Source organism: Anopheles marshallii, chromosome X (assembly GCF_943734725.1).
Source record: "Anopheles marshallii chromosome X, idAnoMarsDA_429_01, whole genome shotgun sequence".
Taxonomy (NCBI): Eukaryota; Metazoa; Arthropoda; class Insecta; order Diptera; family Culicidae; genus Anopheles; species Anopheles marshallii.
Genome location: NC_071325.1, coordinates 16,979,467 through 16,999,737, shown reverse-complemented (window position 1 = coordinate 16,999,737; position 20,271 = coordinate 16,979,467). Strand labels below are relative to the sequence as shown.

The 20,271-nt window shown below is 42.1% G+C and overlaps 2 protein-coding genes across 2 annotated transcripts; one reads left to right on the top strand and one right to left on the bottom strand.

The window, feature by feature from the left end:
* The first annotated feature begins 657 nt into the window (after positions 1 to 657).
* LOC128710912 (uncharacterized) lies at positions 658 to 11,397 on the top strand. The gene is made up of 5 exons (XM_053805779.1): positions 658 to 1,254; positions 1,708 to 1,907; positions 2,037 to 3,554; positions 7,517 to 7,628; positions 11,302 to 11,397. The coding sequence occupies exons 1-5, from the start codon at positions 658 to 660 to the stop codon at positions 11,395 to 11,397; spliced, it is 2,523 nt and encodes an 840-aa protein (XP_053661754.1).
* A 7,259-nt stretch (positions 11,398 to 18,656) lies between these two features.
* Positions 18,657 to 19,967, bottom strand: LOC128710904 (uncharacterized). Its single transcript, XM_053805766.1, has 3 exons — positions 19,570 to 19,967; positions 19,190 to 19,497; positions 18,657 to 19,126 (listed from the first exon to the last, which is right to left on the bottom strand). Exons 1-3 carry the CDS (start codon positions 19,965 to 19,967, stop codon positions 18,657 to 18,659), a joined length of 1,176 nt encoding a protein of 391 aa, XP_053661741.1.
* Between the last annotated feature and the right edge of the window lie 304 nt (positions 19,968 to 20,271).

The following is a 20,271-nucleotide window of genomic DNA, read 5'->3' as shown; positions in this document are numbered from 1 at the left end:
ACGGCGTTCCCGATCCAATGTGCTTACAATACAGTGCCGGACAGCGACGAGATGAACGTGAATCGGAAAGAGTGACGGTGAAGGTATCCGGTATTCAAGCAAGTGCGTCTGTCTACCCGATGGCCAACGTGCGTACAGTCGGCAAGCTATCACTGCCTAGCCAATCAGTGAACACGGACGAGCTCAAGCAAAAGTTTGAACACCTGAAGGCGATTCCGGCACCATCATACAAAGATGTTTCACCTCGAATGCTAATTGGTATTGACCATTACAGGTTAACGCGCCCTTTGAAGACAATAGAAGGAAAGTCAGGACAACCGACCGCAACGAAGACGCGACTGGGATGGCTCATTTTCGGTATGTGCACAGATCGTGATAACGAAGCGAATATAGTGCAGCCTGAGTCAAGCTACCACATCTGTGATTGCCAAGGAGTCACATCAAAGGCAGATCGTATGATGGCAGCGTATTTTGAGGTTGAAGGTTATGGTCCTGCAAAACCGCCATTACTCTCAAAGGAGGATGGCGTTACTTAAAACCAGCACTCGACATATCGATGGGCGGTACACGACAGGTTTGCTCTGGCGAGCCGATAACGTATTCATGCCGGAAAATCGCCACATGGCACTGTCTCGACTAAAGTGCCTTGAAAGAAAAATGATTGAGGATAAGCATCTAGCTGAGGAAATTAATAGAATTATCAAGGACTACGTAACGAAGGGTTACGTGCGACAAGTAACGGATGAAGAACTTAAGACGTTTTATCCGAAGAAATGGTATTTGCCTGTGTTTCCCGTCACTAATCCAAACAAGCCGAAGAAAATCCGATTGGTCTGGGATGCTGCTGCTGAGGTGAGGGGTGTCTCACTTAACAAGAAGTTGCTGACCGGACCAGATCTGCTGACCCCACTGCAAGCTGTGCTGTTTCGCTTTCGTGAATACAAAATCGGCGTGGCAGCTGACATTAGGGAAATGTACCATCAGGTGCAAATCGACGGCGATGACATACATAGCCAGCGTTTTTTGTGGCGATGGGGAAACACCAACGTGGAACCGCAGGAATATGTCATGTTAAGAATGACATTCGGTGCAGCGTGCTCTCCATGTACAGCACAATACGTAAAGAACGAGAATGCCGAGCAGTATCGCTCGCAATATCCTCGAGCAGTACAATGCGTTACGGAGGAACACTACGTGGACGACCTGCTAACGAGTGTGGAAACGGAATCAGAAGCAACCGAACTTGCGCATCAGGTGAGCCACATTCATTCAAATGCCGGTTTTTCCCTGCATAATTGGCTTTCCAACAGCAACCAAGTTGTTATAGCAGTAAAAGGCAATCGGGAAGGTGGAAAGGAGATGGATTTTGAATCGTGCCTAAAACCCGAAAAGGTGCTGGGAATGTGGTGGGACACCACAGCAGACAGTTTTAGTTTCAAGCTATCCCGCGTAAGACACCTTGAATTAGCACGCAGAGATAAACCGTTATCCAAGCGACAAATGCTAAAAACGTTAATGTCGATATACGACCCTCTAGGCCTGATTGCTAGTGTGTTATTTTATTTGAAAGTTCTTCTTCAGGAAGTATGGCGCTGTCAGCTCGGCTGGGACGACGAAGTCCCAAACGAAATTCGGTTTAAATGGGAATCGTGGATGGAAAGACTGCCGGAGCTCGAGAACATCGTAATACCTCGGTGTTATCGACAGGTGCCACTACATGAGTCGTCTCTTCAACTTCACGTGTTCGTTGATGCGGGTTCCGATGGATACGCGGCGGTTGCATATTTCCGCTTTGAGTATAAAGGAAAAATAGAAGTGGTCCTGGTTGGAGCGAAAGCTAGAGTCGCACCCCTGAAATACTTATCGGTACCTAAATTAGAATTACAGGCCGCTGTCATGGGATGCAGGTTAGCTACAGCTATAGCAAATGCTCATCGACAGACGATCCAACGTTATCGTTTCTGGACGGACTCGACCGATGTGATTGACTGGATAAACGCGGACCATCGCAAGTATTCGATTTTCGTCGCACACAGGATTGCTGAAGTGCTGGAGACGACTTCCAAGGACGAATGGCGATGGGTCCCAACCACAATGAATGTAGCCGACGAAGCGACCAAGTGGACCAACCTGAAGAATCATCTAGCATCGAAGCGGTGGTTCCATGGGCCTGAGTTCCTGCACCTACCTGAAGCAGAATGGGACATCCCGCAACGGATGCCATCGGAGACCCGCGAAGAGATGCGGAAGAAAAAGCTACCGAAGCTAGTTGGAACTCAAACAGTGCGTCAGGAGTTCATCGCCTACGAGAGATTTTCACGTTGGACGCGTCTCGTGCGGACAGTCGCCTATGTGTGCCGGTATGTAAACATTGTTACCAACGCTAATCCTCTTGCGATAGGTTCACTCACTCACCAAGAAGTACAAGCGGCCGAAAAGGTGATCGTGCGAGACGTACAGAGAAACGTGTTTCCCGATGAGTACGCACTATTGAAAAAACATAGGGATAATCCTACTGTGACGTCATGGAAGGGTCTGATACCCCGAAACAGCTCCCTATTTAAACGAAACCCTTACATGGACGAGGAGGGCCTGCTGAGGCTATGTGGACGGATCGATCGTTGCCGTTTTGTGGATGCGTCGACGAAGCGTCCTATCATTCTACCCAGGCAGCACTATGTGACAGAGTTGATAGTAGATGATATCCATCGTAAATACAAACACGGTTGCCAGGAAACGGTAGTAAACGAGCTGAGGCAACGATACGATATACCAGCGCTTCGATCGGTGTGTAGACGCGTTCGCTCGCATTGTAGAACTTGCATGTTACTATACACGCAACCGGTAACGCCGCAAATGTGCGAACTGCCCGCTGCCAGACTAGCTGCCTTTTCACAACCTTTCTCTTATACGGGAGTCGATTACTTCGGTCCGCTGTTGGTGACGAACGGTAGAAGAACGGAAAAACGCTGGGGCGTTTTGTTTACGTGTCTGACGGTCCGAGCCGTCCACATCGAGGTGGTGCGATCTTTGTGTACAAGCGATTGTCTAATGGCTGTTCGTAGCTTTATGGCGCGTCGCGGAATACCAACCGAAATCATCTCTGACCGGGGCACAAATTTTGTAGGTGCCGATAGAGAGTTAAAAGAAGCAGCAGAACGTGTTAACACAGCGATCCTCAGCGAATTCGGTCCTCCCGATCCAGCGTGGAAGTTCAACCCTCCGGCAGCCCCACACTTTGGCGGATCCTGGGAGCGAATGATTCAATCGGTCAAGCGAATGCTAGCTCGTACGCTCATGGAGAGGCATCCAACGGAAGCAGTGCTAACGGCTACCCTCATCGAAGTCGAGAATATGTTAAATTCACGGCCGCTCACCCACGTTCCTGTTGATGGTGAGGATGAAGAACCATTAACTCCCAATCATTTCTTGTTAGGCTCTTCCGCAGGAATGAAACCGTTGGTTAAGCACGATGACTCGCCCGCAAACTTGCAACATAATTGGAAGGCTGTGCAGGCAAGGGCTAACGCATATTGGAAGACATGGATCAAGACGTATCTTCCAACGCTAACACGGAGGACAAAATGGTTTGAACCAAGCAAACCGATCGAACCCGGAGACGTTGTCCTAATCGTAGACGAGAACTGCCCACGAAACTGTTGGCCGAGAGGAAGGGTAGAACGAGTCATACCATCAAGGGACGGAGCCGTCCGTCGAGTCATAGTGAAGACAGCGCGAGGAACAACGCTAGAAAGGCCAGTAGTAAAAGTTGTAGTATTAAACGTCGCGCCAAGCAATTCCTTTTAACTACGTCAAAACGCTGGTGGACTGTCACCTTGTGACCGCGCGATCGTTTTAAGAACGCTAGAACGCTAGAGTTTAAGTTGCGCTAGCTCCCCGCAGATGGCGCTACTTCGGACGCTTTCGGCCAGGACCCGAAGAATGACGTTCAGGAGGTGTAACTGATAAGGAGCTTCCTTTTTGATCCCGACCGGCCAACGAAGCGGACGAATTTTTAGCGCAGCATATTTGTACGGAGCGTATATATTTCTAAAATAAACGCAAATCAAAAGCTAAAAAAGCCGGAGTATTGTTCTGGTCGGGTCAGTGGACAACACACGCATTAGAAAGGGATAGTTAATTATGTTCTTGCATAACAGAAGTAGAGGGTCAAATACGCCCATAAGGACAATGCAATTGTTTCATATAAAAGGAGGCTCGCGCGGAGCCAAAAACCAGTCGCAGTCCATTAGAACTGAATCGCGTTACTAAGTGTTGGATACGTTACGCAGCGGGGCACTCAGGTGCGCTCTCCGCGAGAATGATCTGTCGTCGCTGGATGAGCAGGAGTGCCCGTTATCATGAGATGGACCGAGATCGTTATCTCGGTGCCGATCGACAAAATATGTAATTCGGGTTTGGGACACAGCCGGAGCAACAGCTCGAGAACCCTCTGGTGTAACCAATTAGTTAATAAATCAAATAATGTACAAAACATAAAAGTGGCGACGAGGATGGGATTCCGAATCCTGAAATTTTAACGTGTTTTGTGCTTAAGAAACATTTGTGTTTATTTGTTTGATTTCGTTTTAACGTGTTTGTATTTGTTCGCCTGTTTTATAAAATTGGTTCACCACGCCGTAAACGTCGGAAAGGAAGGAGACAAGTGATATGAACACTGGTGATACATTTGCGAACATCGACCAGCGCCGATTGTCACAAAATCGGACTAACGGAACAGGTGCAGCGGTCCAGAATAACGCACAAGGCGTTTTCGCATCTCAGGACGCGGCTTTCCAAGCCCAACGAGAAGGAGCGTCGGGTCAACGCTCGGCGTACATCCAGCCGCCATCGCAGCCACTAACACCACCACCATCACAGTTCGGCGCGTCACCAGCCATGATGACCAACCCGGATAATGCAACGATTGTGCAAATATTGAATTTATTTGGCCAACAAATGGCCCAGCATCAGCAATTCTTCAACGAGTTTTTACATCAACGGTTGCTGAACCAAAGCGCCGCATCATCCAGAACAAATAATTGATTCCCTTTCTCGTAATATTACAGAATTCCGATACAAGAAAGAGGCAGGAATCACTTTCAAACAATGGTACTCGCGGTATGCTGATTTATTTCAGAACGACGCTGCGCGAATCGATGCCCTCGCCAAGGTTCGACTGATGCTGCGAAAACTGGGAACGGCCGAGCACGATCGTTATTTATCCTTCATCCTGCCTCATCGTCCATCCGACTCTTCGTTTGAGGTAACGGTTGAGAAGCTATCAGCGCTTTTTGACGACCAGGAGATCATACTCAGCAAACGTTTCAAATGCCTGCAATTGACCAAGAAGCGGACGGAGCATCTCTTGGTCTACGCCTGTCGCATCAACAAATCTTCAGTGGATTTCGAGCTTAGCAAGCTCAGCGAAGAAGATTTTAAATGCTTGTTGTTCGTGTGCGGCCTGAGGGACGAGGATGAAGCTAATCTACGAACGCGACTTCTTGCACGTATTGAGGATCGAAGCTGTACAACGCTTCAGGAGCTGTCCACCGAGTGTCACCGTCTAGTGAACCTAAAGAGGGACAGTGCGATGATCGAAGGTCCTTTGCCGGAGCGCGTTTTAGCTGTCAGCTCAAAGGGGGAACGCCAACAAAAACAGCATTCTTCCGGCACCACCGTTCCTAAAAATCCGTGCTGGCTGTGCGGAGACCGTCATTGGATGCGAGAATGTGCTTACCGCACCCACCGATGTGAAACGTGCTCGCGCTTCGGGCATAAAGAGGGTCATTGCAAAACAGCAGCTCGACGCAAGCCACAAAAACGTTTCACTAAATACAGAAGAACGAAAATGTTCTCAGTTAACGTCCACAATGTGCAGCTACGACGTAAATTCGTGCCTGTAGTGATAAACGGCACGCAAGTCCGATTGCAGCTTGACATCGGACATCACCGTGATCGACCGGAAAACCTGGCAGCGCATTGGTAGTCCTAAACTTGCGCCTTCGTCGATAATTGCTCACACAGCATCGGGCGCTAAACTGGCACTGGACGGGAAATTTATGGGTAGCGTCAGTGTGGCCAACCAAACCAAGCGAGTCCAGATCTCTGTTACTCCAGTACGTCTGCTTCTGCTAGGACTAGATATGATTGACGCGTTTGCATTGTGGTCAACTCCCATTGATAACTTCTGTTGCCAGCTGAAGAAATCAGACAGTGCGCAGCGGTCATGGCAAAATAGGTTTCCAAAGGTTTTCGGAGATGCGGGGCTGTGTACAAAGGCGAACGTTACTTTTACGGTGAAGGAAAATTGTCGCCCAATTTTTCGCCCCAAACGACCAGTTGCTTACGCAGTACGAGAAGCAGTGGATCGTGAGCTGGATCGTCTACAAACGCATGGGGTTATCACTCCAGTTAAAGCATCTGATTGGGCTGCGCCGATAGTGGTCGTAAAGAAAGCTAATGGGTCAATCCGAATATGTGGCGATTATTCCACGGGCTTAAACGACGCCCTGGAACCAAATGGATACCCATTACCGTTACCGGAAGACATTTTCGCAAAGCTTTCCAACTGTACAAACTTCAGTAAAATCGACTTATCGGACGCGTTTCTGCAAATCGAGATCGACCCGCAATACCGCTCGCTTCTAACCATCAATACGCATCGCGGTCTATACCTTTACAATCGCCTGCCACCGAGTATAAAGATTGCTCCAGCAGCCTTTCAAATGGTAATCGATAAAATGTTAGCTGGTCTGAAGAACGTATCAGATTACCTCGATGACATCATTGTGAGTGGCACATCGAAAAAGGAGCACGACGCAATCTTAGCAGACACGCTTGGGCGAATTCAGGACTACGGGTTCACTATTCGTGCTGACAAATGTGCCTTCTGTATGCCTCAAATCACCTATTTCGGTCACCTAATAGAAAGCCACGGACTACGTCCTGATCCGGCAAAAGTTGCGCTTATGCAAAATTTGCCAGAACCAACAGACGTTACAGGTTTTAGATCGTTTCTAGGAGCTATTAATTTCTACGGTCGATTCATTCCTAACATGCTCAAACTGAGATACCCATAAGATCAGCTCCTGAAGGCTAATGGTTCATTTAACTGGACGCCAGAATGTAAACGCGTTTTCCGTGAGTTTAAATTTCTACTAGCTTCAGATCTACAGCTAGCTCACTATGACCCGCAGCAAAAGATCGTTGTTTCGGCGGATGCATCTTCAATCGGCTTACGCGCAACAATTAGTCATGTGTATCCTAGAGGGCTGCAACGGGTCATTCAGCACGCTTCTCGAGCCCTCACCGAAACAGAAAGCCGATACAGCCAAATTGACCGAGAGGGTCTGGCAATAATATTTGCAGTTAAAAAGTTCCATAAAATGATTTTTACCCTGCAAACGGATCACCGGCATCTTCTCCATATATTCGGCTCCATGAAGGGCATTCCTACGTTTACGGCTAACCGTCTCCAGCGATTTGCGTTAACCTTGCTCGCCTATGATTTCAGTATCGAGTACGTGCACACCGAAGATTTCGGAAATGCGGATCTGCTGTCACGTCTTATAAACACGCACACCAAGCCAGAAGAAGATTGCGTGATCGCGAGTTTAGAAGCAGATGTAAACTCAATCTTGGTGAACGCACTGGAGACAATGCCTGTTAATCTTGTGGAGCTAACAAACGAAACAGCAAGGGATCCGTTGCTACAGAAGTTCGAACATTACATTCGCGATGGATGGCCCAAAAACACAGCATTTACAGGCGAACTGGCAAGATTCCATGCTAGAAAAGATGGCTTATCAATCGTACACGGATGTCTTCTTTTCAGCGAGAGGGTGATAATACCCAGATCCCTGCAAGAACGATGCCTTCATTAGGTACATAACGGACACCCAGGAATCGTCAGAATGAAGGCCTTAGCCCGCAGTTATTTTTATTGGCCATCTCTGGATGAAGACATCGCGGACTGGGTAAAAATATGTGATGCATGCGAAGTAGCTGCCAAATCACCGCCTCACGCAAATCCCGTTTCTTGGCCGAAAGCTACGACTCCGTGGCAGCGAATACATGTATATTATGCTGGCCCGCTTGATCGAGCATATTTTCTCGTGGTAGTAGATGCATTCTCTCGCTGGCCCGAAGCAATACGTATGAATAGCATCACCGCTGCAGCAACAATCGACATTCTGCGTTCGATATTCGCCCGTTTTGGAGTTTCAAATACGCTTGTTTCAGACAACGGAACGCAGTTCGTTGGAAAGGATTTTAAGGAGTTTTGCATCCAAAACGGAATCGACCATCGCACGACAGCACCCTACCATCCACAGTCTAACTGGCAGGCTGAAAGATTCGTCGATACTCTCAAGCGTGCTGTTAGAAAAATATTGGCAAATGGCACATCGATTCCCGAAGCATTGGACACATTCCTGCTCTCTAAAGGAGCGTCCAGACTGTACCCAAGAGGAAATTGACAAGCTAAATATAGGCCAGAGGGGGTGTGAAGGGTAAAAATTTGCTCGAAACGTCAGGTTGATGGAGTGTCGCGGTATGAAACGACGGGCTAGCGGTAAGAATGTATGATGGTATGGGTGAAAGTCACATTCGGACAGGAGCGGTTTCCAAACAAACCGCAAAACGGCCCATAACGATATTCGTAAACAACGTGTTTTCAGTACAACTTCGCATTGCCTTCGTGTTTTAGGTGTCTTGTGGCTTCAAGCATGTAGAATACATGATTTAAAATGTGTTCAAAAACTTGTTAAGCACAGTGAAACATCGTGAGGACGAGCTAAACTAATTTGAAACCGTTTAGAAAAGGAATAGCGGATAATCAGCTGGGACTCATCAGTGCTTCAGAAGGTATGTTTTAAATTTCATTTGCTGTGTGTAACAGTATTCATTGAACTCACAACCAAAGAATCATCGAACGAACGAATTTTATATAGATCTTCAAATTTCCTCTTGGTCAGTCGGACGATGAAGCAGAAAGCACCGTCGCATATGAAGCGGAAATACGGAGTGTTTGTCGATGGATATCGATTGCAATGAATTCGCAACGAAAAAAGGATAAGTATACTATAAGCAATAGTCATACCAATAACCTAAGGACATAAGCTTTTTCTCATAATGTTACTTATTTAACCGTTTTTTCGCAGACGCTGGTTCCAGTAGAAAGCAGTAAATCACTTGTTGGATTGATTCCGTCCCAGTATAAAGGATTCCAAAGCGCTCTTTGAAATTGTTACCGGTAAATATTATAACAGATTAAGATAATCATGTTGCATCATGTTATCATGTCTAATTCTCTTTCACTAGATTCGCTCACGGTTGTCAAGCTTGAAGGAAACTCGTTTCAAAGTTTAACTCCACACACTGCTTCATTCTGATATACGCATCGTCTCAAACAATAGACTGATTAGAATCGTCATGATTCCATCATTTTCTACACCTGTTCCACCTTGGAGTGACCCAGCCAACTCCATCGATCCTCAGCCGTGCCACCGCCACTGTTACATGGCGGTTGATCTATCGACAATTGATCGGTATGCGGTACAGCTTCAACATGCGACCGTTGAGGTGTGATCGACGATCGAACACCAAACAGTGTCTGTCTCAAAGCAGCCTGACCTACCAGCTGGTACTCCCAACATCTTTAGCATGTACATAACTTAACGGTTTCGTAAAACCGTTTAACTAGTTCTAGTATACCTGTAATGTACCTTCTAGCCTAAAAGAAGCGAGCGCGTAGGTGCCAGTGTAATCCTAGGACGCATTGTTGTGCGATAGATGTTGTATGTCGTGTTTTCGTAGACACGACTCGTGAGTGTAAAGGCGTGTAGTGTATGTAGCGATTCATACTACTTACTTAAAGTTTAATAAAAGTAGAACAAGAACTTTTGCTTAATTATGAAAAAACATAGTTCAAATAATTAGGAACAACAGGTGTTCAACAGAAGAGACGAATGGCATCGGGAGGTCAAAGTCTGTACAAATAAAACAGAGCACAGCAGGGGATAATAACTTTAATTTAAACGTTCATAATATTGCATTATGTTACATTACATTCGATAATACATTACCATCAACAATCAACTAAAACTGTTTTGTGTGTTTACCTTCACAACGTTTCTTATCCCATTTAATAATTTCGCATCCTTCTTTTTCTAATACTTGAAACTTGTCCGCAATACGACGATAGAATAGATAGCTTCAAATACCATCCGGATCGTTCTTCCGTAGATGCACGAAGAATAACCTTGCCAGCTTCGGATAGGGAACGTTGAGCAAAACCATAAATGGTTGGTTTAGGTTTCGTGAGTGTGAAAGAAAAACATGCTAAAATATGTTGCTTAACGGAACTTTGTTTACGCATAATATATGATAAGAAGTCATTTTTTTACATTACATGTCACACACTGTACCAGAGGAATAGTGGAAAAAAAAGTTGATCAACATGGTACTTTGAAGGATGCTATGTATTTGGAAAATCTATAACATTCTTCACCAAACCCAATGTAAAGCACCCTTTCGCACAAACATTCCGCTAACACAAGCGCTACGATTACCACGAGCGATTGGTCGAGTATACTGTTGCAACATGCAGAAAACACAAAACCCCATCGTTATGTTCCCAGAAGCAATCCGGTACAAAAGTTTAATTGGATTGCGCGTAGCCACCACCGGCCTAGCATAGCAGCATATGTGCCAAAATCTAGGTGAGTAACAAATTTTCACTATGATATTTCATACGATCATCTCTTCCATCTCATTCGCAGATATACAACGCTCAAAAATAAATGCAACCTATAAATAGATCGGAAACATACAACAGTGCCACTGTTGTAGGGGAGCATCCATCCCCACTTCGCTTTTTTGCGAGCGTCAAGCCAGCTGACAAATTGGTTTTAATGTGTTCGTGCCACCACGGCTACCTTTGTGTCGAGTCCCATTGAAAAAAGCCAAAAAACTGCTCGAAATTTCTACTTGGGATGTTTACATTTCAGTTTGTCAGTTCAAGAAAAATCCCAAAGGGGCCGTTCAATTATTACGTAACGCAAAAATTGAAAATTTTGGACCCCCTCCTCCCCCCATTGTAACAAAACGTAACGCTGGAATGAACCCCCCTCAATTAATTACGTAATATTATGAAACCCCCCCCCCCCCCACTAATAACCTGTAATTTTTTTTTATTTCACAAAAAAAATCTACGACATTTTAACTTCCATTTTTATTTCGAACATAATACTGAAAAAAAAACACCAAGCTACTGATTTTTAAACGTTTTACTTTTAGATTTCAAGTTTTGCCAAGTGGCTGCATATGATGGTCAATGCTGACGATTGGGACAGCATCATCGTTTACAACGTGTCCCAAATCTTCATCATCTGAACCCAACCATATATCCTCCTGATCCTTGATCGTAATCACATTCTTTTTACTTGTATTTACGTCGTATTTGGACACTGACGACGATTCTAACAACCGATATTTTGTGGAATAAATTTGGTTATGTTGGTTCAGCAAAACTTGTGAAGCAAAATATATTTCGCAAATTTTACAAACTCTGCTTTGTAACGCCTTTTGTAATGAAGGGCAATATAGGTCATATGACAGCTCTTTGTATGATGGAAGAGATTTAGCTAGGATCTTTGCAGTGTTAATCGAGCTATTAAGGAAGAGTGAAACAAACGATCCACTCGTTTTGGACAAACTTGGGTACACGGCTTTAATCCCATCTGCAGTTTGATTGATGCGAATCGGAGCAGACATAAATTGCGTTGGCATTATATCGAAATAGCTGCTTCTGGGTGTGCTGCAACATTTGCGATTTGAACATTTCACTATCTGCTGAATGTACTGCGAAGTGCGTACATGTGCTGAACACCATTCTGCATCACAGCTAAGTATGGAATCAAACGATAACTCGGAGGAACTTGGGTCAATATAATCCGAAACTACGGGGAATCCATCGAATGTTATATCGTTCCATATTTCTGCAGCCGTTTCACCTGCATAAAATTCTTTCGAAAAGAATTAAAATTCTTTTTCTCTAATTCCAAATGAATAGTTCGAAGTCTTTCATCGTGATGGGTTCCGTAATGATCATGAGGTAGAACAAGGCCTGACAATTCTCGAGACAATGGCGCCATTCTTCTTTCCAAATACAAATACAAATAATAATGATACAAAATGAAGAATCTGAGACTAAATTTAAAGAGAAATTTACACTTAATGTATAATGTATAAAGGTGCGAATACAAATCACACAACTAAAATAGACCCAACCAAAGAGGTCAGAACTATGCAGCAGTGGCAATGATGAATGACGAAAAATAGAATCATCAATAATTTAGCCATCTGAACAACTTATTCTATGTAACGTAACATAAAGTTGAACCCCCCCTCCCCCTATGTAACAAACCGTAACGTTTGAAGGAACCCCCCCCCCCCCCCCCCCTAACAGCGTTACGTAATAATTGAATGAACCCAAATGACAATTTGACAGCATGAAAAAGGGGGCAAAACTGACAGGATCGGATTTTGGTTCGGATTGAAGCAAAAATCCGATCTTCTATCACTGAGACGTGAGAGCGATATGATGAGATGAGAGAAGAGAGACTCGCGAGAATGTGAGGGTCAGGCAAGTGAGAAAAAATAAGGTGAAACGAAAATATCCCAAGTAGAAATTTCGAGCAGTTTTTTGGCTTTTTTCAATGGGACTCGACCGCGCGGCAGCTTGTCGGGGGGTCGGATTGCACGCACACAAAGGTAGCCGTGGTGCCACGAACACATTAAAACCAATTTGTCAGCTGGCTTGACGCTCGAAAAAAGCGAAGTGGGAATGGATGCTTCCCTACAACAGTGGCTCTGTTGTATGTTTCCGATCTATTTATAGGTTGCATTTATTTTTGAGCGTTGTATATCTGCGAATGAGAGGGAACAGAAGATCGTATGAAATATCATAGTGAAAATTTGTTACTCACCTAGATTTTGGCACATATGCTGCTATGCTAGGCCGGTGGTGGCTACGCGCAATCCAATTAAACTTTTGTACCGTATTGCTCCTGGGAACATAAGAATGGGGTTTTGTTTTTTCTGCATGTTGCAACAGGATACTCGACCAATCGCTTGTGGTAATCGTAGCGCTTCTGATTCCGGAAGGTTTGTGTGAAAGGGTCGTATCGTTTGGTTTTGGTGAAGAATGAAGAATTACATTAGTTTTGGTGAAGAATGTTATAGATTTTCCAAATACATAGCATCCTTCAACAGTACCATGTTGATCAACTTTTTTTTCCACTATTCCTCTGGTACAGTGTGTGACATGTAATGTAAAAAAAACGACTTCTTATCATATCTTATGCGTAAACAAAGTTCCGTTAAGCAACATATTTTTCTTGTGCATGTTTTTCTTTCACACTCACGAGATCTAAACCAACCATTTATGGTTTTGCTCAACGTTCCCTATCCGAAGCTGGCAAGGTTATTCTTCGTGCATCTACGGAGGAACGATCCGGATGGTATTTGAAGCTATCGTATTATCTATTCTATCGTCGTATTGCGGACAAGTTTCAAGTATTAGAAAAAGAAGGATGCGAAATTATTAAATGGGATAAGAAACGTTGTGAAGGTAAACACACAAAACAGTTTTAGATGATAGTTGATGGTAATGTATTATCGAATGTAAAGTAACATAATGCAATATTATGAACGTTTAAATTAAAGTTATTATCCCCTGCTGTGCTCTGTTTTATTTATAAAGATTTTGACCTCCCGGTGCCATTCGTCTCTTCTGTTGAACATCTGTTGTTTCTAATTATATGAACTATGTTTTTTCATATTAAAGCAAAAGTTCCTGTTCTGCTTTTATTAAACTTTAAATAAGTAGTATGAGTTCTACATACACTACACGCCTTTACACCCACGAGTCGTGTAAACGAAAACACGACATATAACATCTATTGCACAACTATACGTCCTAGGATCGACCTGCGCGCTCGTTTCTTTTAGGCCAGAAAGTACATCCACTCTAGAACTAGTTAAACGGTTTTACGAAACCGTTAAGTTATGTACATGCTTAAAATGGTGGCAGGATCAGCCGGTAGGTCAACCTGCGTTGAAATAGACGCTGTTCACTGTTCGATCGTCGCTCACACCTCAACGACCGCATGTTGAAGCTGTACCGCTTACGATCAATCCATAGATACGATAGTCCATAGATCAACCGCCATGTAACTGTGGCGGCTGCACGGTTGAGGATCGATGTAGTTGGCTGGGTCGCTCCAAAGTGGATCAGGTGTAGAAAATCATGGAATCATGTCCTATCAAGACGATTCCAAATTTGAAACGAATTTCCTTCAAGCTTGAAACCGTGAGCGAACCTAGTGAAAGAGAATTAGTCATGATAACATGATGCACATGATTATCTTAATCTGTTATATAATTTACCGGTAACAATTTCAAAGCGCTTTGCAATCCTTTATACTGGGATGGTCAATCCAACAATCCAACTAGGTCAATCCAACAAGAGATTTACTGCTTTCTGTTGTTTTCTACTGGAACCAGCGTCTATGAAAAAAGGTTGAATAAGTAAAATTATGTTAGGATCATGATACGAATTAGGTTATTGGTATGACCATTGCTTATAGTATACTTATCTTTTTTTCACTGCGGATTCATTGCAATCGATATCCATCGACAAACACTCTGTATTTCCGCTTCATGCGACGGTGCTTTCTGCTTCATCGTCCGACTGACCAAGAGGAAATTTGAAGATCTATATAAAATTCGTTCGTTCGATGATTCTTTGGTTGTGAGTTCAATGAATACTGTTACACACAACAAATGAAATTTAAAACATACCTTCTGAAGCACTGATGAGTCCCAGCTGATTATCCGCTATTCCTTTTCTAAACGGTTTCAAATTAGTTTAGCTCGTCCTCACGATGTTTCACTGTGCTTAACAAGTTTGAACTCATTTTAAATCATGTATTCTACATGTTTGAAGCCACAAAACACCTAAAACACGAAGGAAATGCGAAGTTGTACTGAAAACGCGTTGTTTACGAATATCGTTATGGGCCGTTTTGCGGTTTGTTTGGAAACCGCTCCTGTCCGAATGTGACTTTCACCCATACCATCATACATTCTTACCGCTAGCCCGTCGTTTCATACCGCGACACTCCATCAACCTGACGTTTCGAGCAAATTTTTACCCTTCACACCCCCTCTGGCCTATATTTAGCTTGTCAATTTCCACTTGGGATCATTCGAAACTCGAAAAAAAAAAATCGGTAACGAAAAAAAAATGGATCTTGAGAGATATTGGCTATTGGGAGAATTGTGCAGGTGTGTTATCAGTTGAGTATTGTCATATCAGCGTGAGCTTTCACGCTGAACTTACCTTTATTTTATCGATCGAACCGTGGTGCCGTGTGTTTTAGCGATCCAGTTTGGCCAATTTGGAGCGTGAATAACAAGTCGCACAGAGCCGTTTAAAAACATCATCAGCAAGCGCATAAAACTTTCAGACTGCAACAGTGAGGTGTGTGTGTGTGTACGTTGGTGGTTGTTCATATTTCGATATTTTTTTCAATTTTATTTCCATTTTAGTAAAAATGGATTCACATCTGACTAAACTTCAACGAAATACAGAGGAAGTTTCATCCATTGATGATTTTGTGGATGAGTTGGTCCTTTGCCACGATTATCCAGAGACGCCAGTACAGGGCCAGTATGAGGGTGTCAACGGCATGATGGAAATGCTTAAAAAAAATTTAGTTAATCAAAATATTGTTATTAATGAGTTGCGGCGGTAAAAGTTGGACATTATGGAGATTAAAGAATCGCAAAAGTCCTTAAATGAAAGTGTGAACAAACAATAAAAAAAAAATATTCCAAGTTCAAGCGTTTGTGGAGAAGATTAGTGGTATTGTATGTCCAGGAAAAGCTCTGGAAAAAAATCCCCCTGAGGGATTTAGCATGTTAAAATCTAAACAGGATTTAGATCATTTCGATGAAACATTTCTTTCAAACGAGGAATTTAAAAATAATATTATTCAGTGGTTGGATGAAAATATTACCAAAGGTGATAAGAAAAACAGGATAAATGAGGCTTCAAGGAATGAAGTTTCATTCATGTTCATGCTTCATTTTTGTTCATGTTTTGTTCCTCATTCATGTTGAATGAGAATGAATGAGATCTTTAGTTCAGAGTTGTTTGCAGGTTGCAGCTGGAAAGGTGGTTCTGCTTCTAACCCAAAGATTTCTATCGCTACTTATGCAAACCTATTAGAACTTTTCCGACTAATTGGCAGTACTTCGTATAGTCCGGCCACTAAAAAAAACGTGGAAGACTTTTTTAAACTAAAACTTCGTTATGGAAAAGATCGGTTGAATTTGAAAAACCCGAAAATAAATCCTGCATAGACTAAAATAGAAATTAATTATTAGTAAGATTAGTATGGAATTAAGTAATTTTTGTTTTATAAGTTATATTGTTATTACCACCATATATTAATGATGGATTTCATTTTAAATATATAAGTATGAATTCTTGTTACAACCTATATCCCATATATGTTTTCCATAAAAAAGGTAGAAATATATTGCTTGCCGTTTAAAATATCCATTGAAAACCAAAGGCTCAATATAAAAAAATAAATCAATAATTTGTTTTATTACATATCAATCTTACATGCTAGTTTACAATTTATAATAATTTAAAAACTAAATTGAGACAGAGTATTTAGTTCTGCCTCTGGATTAAGTCCAACCTTATACCGGGTCTATTCGGTTGCTTATAATCTATACTTAACCTAAGACAAAATTAAGGCAGAGTATTTAGTTCTGCCTCTGGATTAAGTCCGACCTTATACCGATACCTTATGGTGGATACCAGCACATGTAGGAATAGACGGAAATGAATGTGCAGACAGACTAGCAAAAGAAGGTACTATATCAGATATAATAATCGAAAACAAAATAAGACTTATCGATGCTTTTGAAGAATTTAAAACCAACATGGTAAAAGAAACAAAAGATTGGTACGAAGAAACATGTCAATATAAAGGTAAAAAATTCATGACATTTCAAAAAGAGTTTGAAATGACTCCATGGGAAAAAGGAATAAATATAAACCCTGAAGAAACAAAAGTAATAAATAGAATCATAACAGGTCACGACTGGTCTCCATTTTGGCTGGCCAAAATGAAATTAGCAGACACAGGGATATGCCTAGTTTGTAACACTCCTAACACAGGAATACACATAATATTTGATTGCAAAAAATATGGAAAAAACAGGGACAATTTATCTTTTGACAAACTAAAAGAAAGATGGAAAGACAAGGATGGAAAAGAAATAAAGAAGATAATTAAGTTCATTAAAGAAAACAATATCGAAATATAAACCACGTTAATCGACCACTGCTTACATTGGGCGTGTATGGATTGAATCTAACGAATTTTGTCAGAAGACGTCCAAACAAATCCAAAGTAAGCAGCGTTTCGAACGAGGCAGAAACATATACATTTAAATATGCATACAAATACACAAAAAAAATTGTTGTAGATCTAATAGAGAAAAAAAAAAGCCAAAGAAAAAAGAGTCTAAGAGAAGATAAACCACGAAACACCAAGACCACATGACATAACCGTCAGGTCAAAATTAATAGAGTAGGTATGATTCTGAGTATGGGAGTAAGGAATCAGTCCTTATAAACATAGGAATATAAAACCCTACCACCAAAGAAGAAGAAGAAGAAGACCTTATACCGGGTCTGCTCGGTTGCTTACAATCTATACTTAACCTAAGACAAAATTAAGGCAGAGTATTTAGTTCTGCCTCTGGATTAAGTCCGACCTTATACCGGGTCTGCTTGGTTGCTTACAATCCATATTTAACCTACTTAACCTATCTTTTATTCTGTTAAAGTGTGTATTAATGGATTAAAGTGCACTTTAGGTTCGTTTCGAGTTTTCTTAATTGCTACCATTTTACATTTTATGTCATTGATGGAAATGACTCGTATAGATCCTGATATGTCGTTTTCATAAGCTATGTAGTTATAAATCATTTCAGAGGAACAAGGAGTTGCAAACGCCTGAAAACGTCTTATCAAAGGATACCCGTATACCACGACGATCCCTGATTCTTCTGTTGCTTTGTCGTACTTGACTATAATATTTCGTTTAGTTAAAAACCAACAATCTTGAATCGATTCCTAAGCATAAACCCTTTTCTAACCTGCAAGATCACCTCATCCTTCTTAATTTTCAATATGGGATAATTAATGTGTTCACGTCCATCTGCAGTTTCAATATTTCTTAATAAGGTAATTTTTCCTATCGCTTGTTGTAAACTTCGGTAGCCAGATCGTACATAACTATGCTTAATATGTTGGAGCTTATCTTCAAAAGGGTATGTGGAAATAGTGTATAGGGGCCAAATCTACACACGTCATCGTATACATGAATTAGAAGATGAACGTTACTGACTAGATATATACGGTTGTACACTATCTTATAATCTTCAACAAATTTCCGCAATAATGTGCCTGCATAGTGCCATTGTTCCTGAAAGGCCGTAATTGAAAACATAGTTATAGCGCAGTACAATAATTTAAAATGATTGTACGCTAGACTGCCTATTCAATCCTGTAGAACTACTATTCCTCCATAATGTAAAAAACTAGCCAATTCAGAAGCTTTCCAAAAGTGCAATAATTCAAGGGACCTAAATCTTCTGTGAATTTCTGAGGGCAATTGTATGCTAACAAACTCTTCTGAGATTTCGGCTATGTCATCATTGGACCATTTGTTGAAGGGCTTAAGATCACCTTCGGTCCACCCTAGCAGAAGCTTATGTACGATACCAACATGAACCAGATGCAAAATATCGCTTGTAGTTACATCCTTTACCATGTCAAAATTATTCAGGTCGGTTAATGGTGTTTCGCCTTTCCGATGCCCATTTGCGCTACATTGCTCATTCCGGAATTCTACGTCGGTTCTTAAATCTGCTGTAGTGTCCTCAAATATCACTTTTTTGGGTTTTTTTAAGCTTGTACCGAGTCCTTTACATTTCATGCATCCGTGAACGCCATTGTAATAGCAAACCTCTAAAAACGCAAGAACAAAAATTGTGTACTCCATTTAGTTGTTTGAAAATTTTAAATACTTACGTTTAATGAAGGCACGTGCTGGAGAGTCGGCGATGAACACTCGCACAGAAATAGATATTTCTTTGCCGTTAATATTAATTTTGTTGTCCTGCAGGTTATTGAGCTCCGTCACCAATGGCCTTAGGAAAGTCTCGGCATCTGATGGTTTGCTAGTGCCACAAAATATTCCTACAACCATAACGGGAGCATCCGGAATATTATGTAGCTGCATCAATATAGGCCACATCTGTATAGGGCTACAATTGTACACAGGAACTCCGTCTGTTGACAGATTCAGCTCAAATTTGTTCTCTGCTACAACCACATTACTGAGGAATACACAAAAAAGGTGTTGATAAAATTAGAAATTGCACATAATTATAAAGAAATATTTAAATTACCGGAAATAATACTGCAAACAACATTCTACTCCTTGGTACCACATTTGTCCTCCTCCTGGAACTCCAACGATCTGTTCGCTAACGTTTACCGGAGCTTTTAGCAATGTCCTTACATCCTGCGGAAGAGATAAAAAAGCAGAAAGAGAAGACACATTACGCAGTATCGAAAGTAAATTATTACTTGCATTGCGAGAAACTTTATTGCGAATGAACCAAGTTCGCAAAGAGTCTCGCAACTCCAAGCCTTCAGAATCGATTTTTGAAACTTCTTCGTCCAAATATTCTTCCTCAAACCACTCCCCTTCATCACAGCCGTCGTTGAGGATTGATGCTTCATAGCTGATATATTCGTCATCAATGTCTTCCAAATACTCCTCTTCGACATATTCGACTTCCATAGCGACATCGCGATTTACAGCAACATCTACAAATGCAATATAAGATGCACTTACTGGTGAATGGTTTGAAATAATGTACAACGTTTTAAATCATTGCCTTCCGCAGATTGCACAACTGTCGATTGGCCACTGGGTCCGGCTGAATTTTCCTGTTCAGCCCACTCTTTTTCAAACTGCTCCTCTAGTTGTGTACACCTCTTGTAGATCATTCCACTTCGTTAATTTTTTTCGGGAACATATTTAACGATTAACACCCGCGTTTTCCGCCTGAAAATGCAAACTAAAAAAAACACACTTTCTCGAA

Bases quoted from the DNA above. Each gene is read 5' to 3' on its own strand.
- LOC128710912 (XM_053805779.1), top strand. From the start codon at position 658: ATGATTGAGGATAAGCATCTAGCTGAGGAAATTAATAGAATTATCAAG. The intron at 1,908-2,036 runs GTTAGCTACAGC...CGTCGCACACAG, and splicing joins GCCGCTGTCATGGGATGCAG to GATTGCTGAAGTGCTGGAGA. The intron at 3,555-7,516 runs GTATCTTCCAAC...CTATGATTTCAG, and splicing joins TGGAAGACATGGATCAAGAC to TATCGAGTACGTGCACACCG.
- LOC128710904 (XM_053805766.1), bottom strand. From the start codon at position 19,967: ATGGAAGTCGAATATGTCGAAGAGGAGTATTTGGAAGACATTGATGAC. The intron at 19,498-19,569 runs GTAATTTAAATA...TGTATTCCTCAG, and splicing joins TGTTTGCAGTATTATTTCCG to TAATGTGGTTGTAGCAGAGA. The intron at 19,127-19,189 runs GTAAGTATTTAA...TTGCGTTTTTAG, and splicing joins AGCACGTGCCTTCATTAAAC to AGGTTTGCTATTACAATGGC.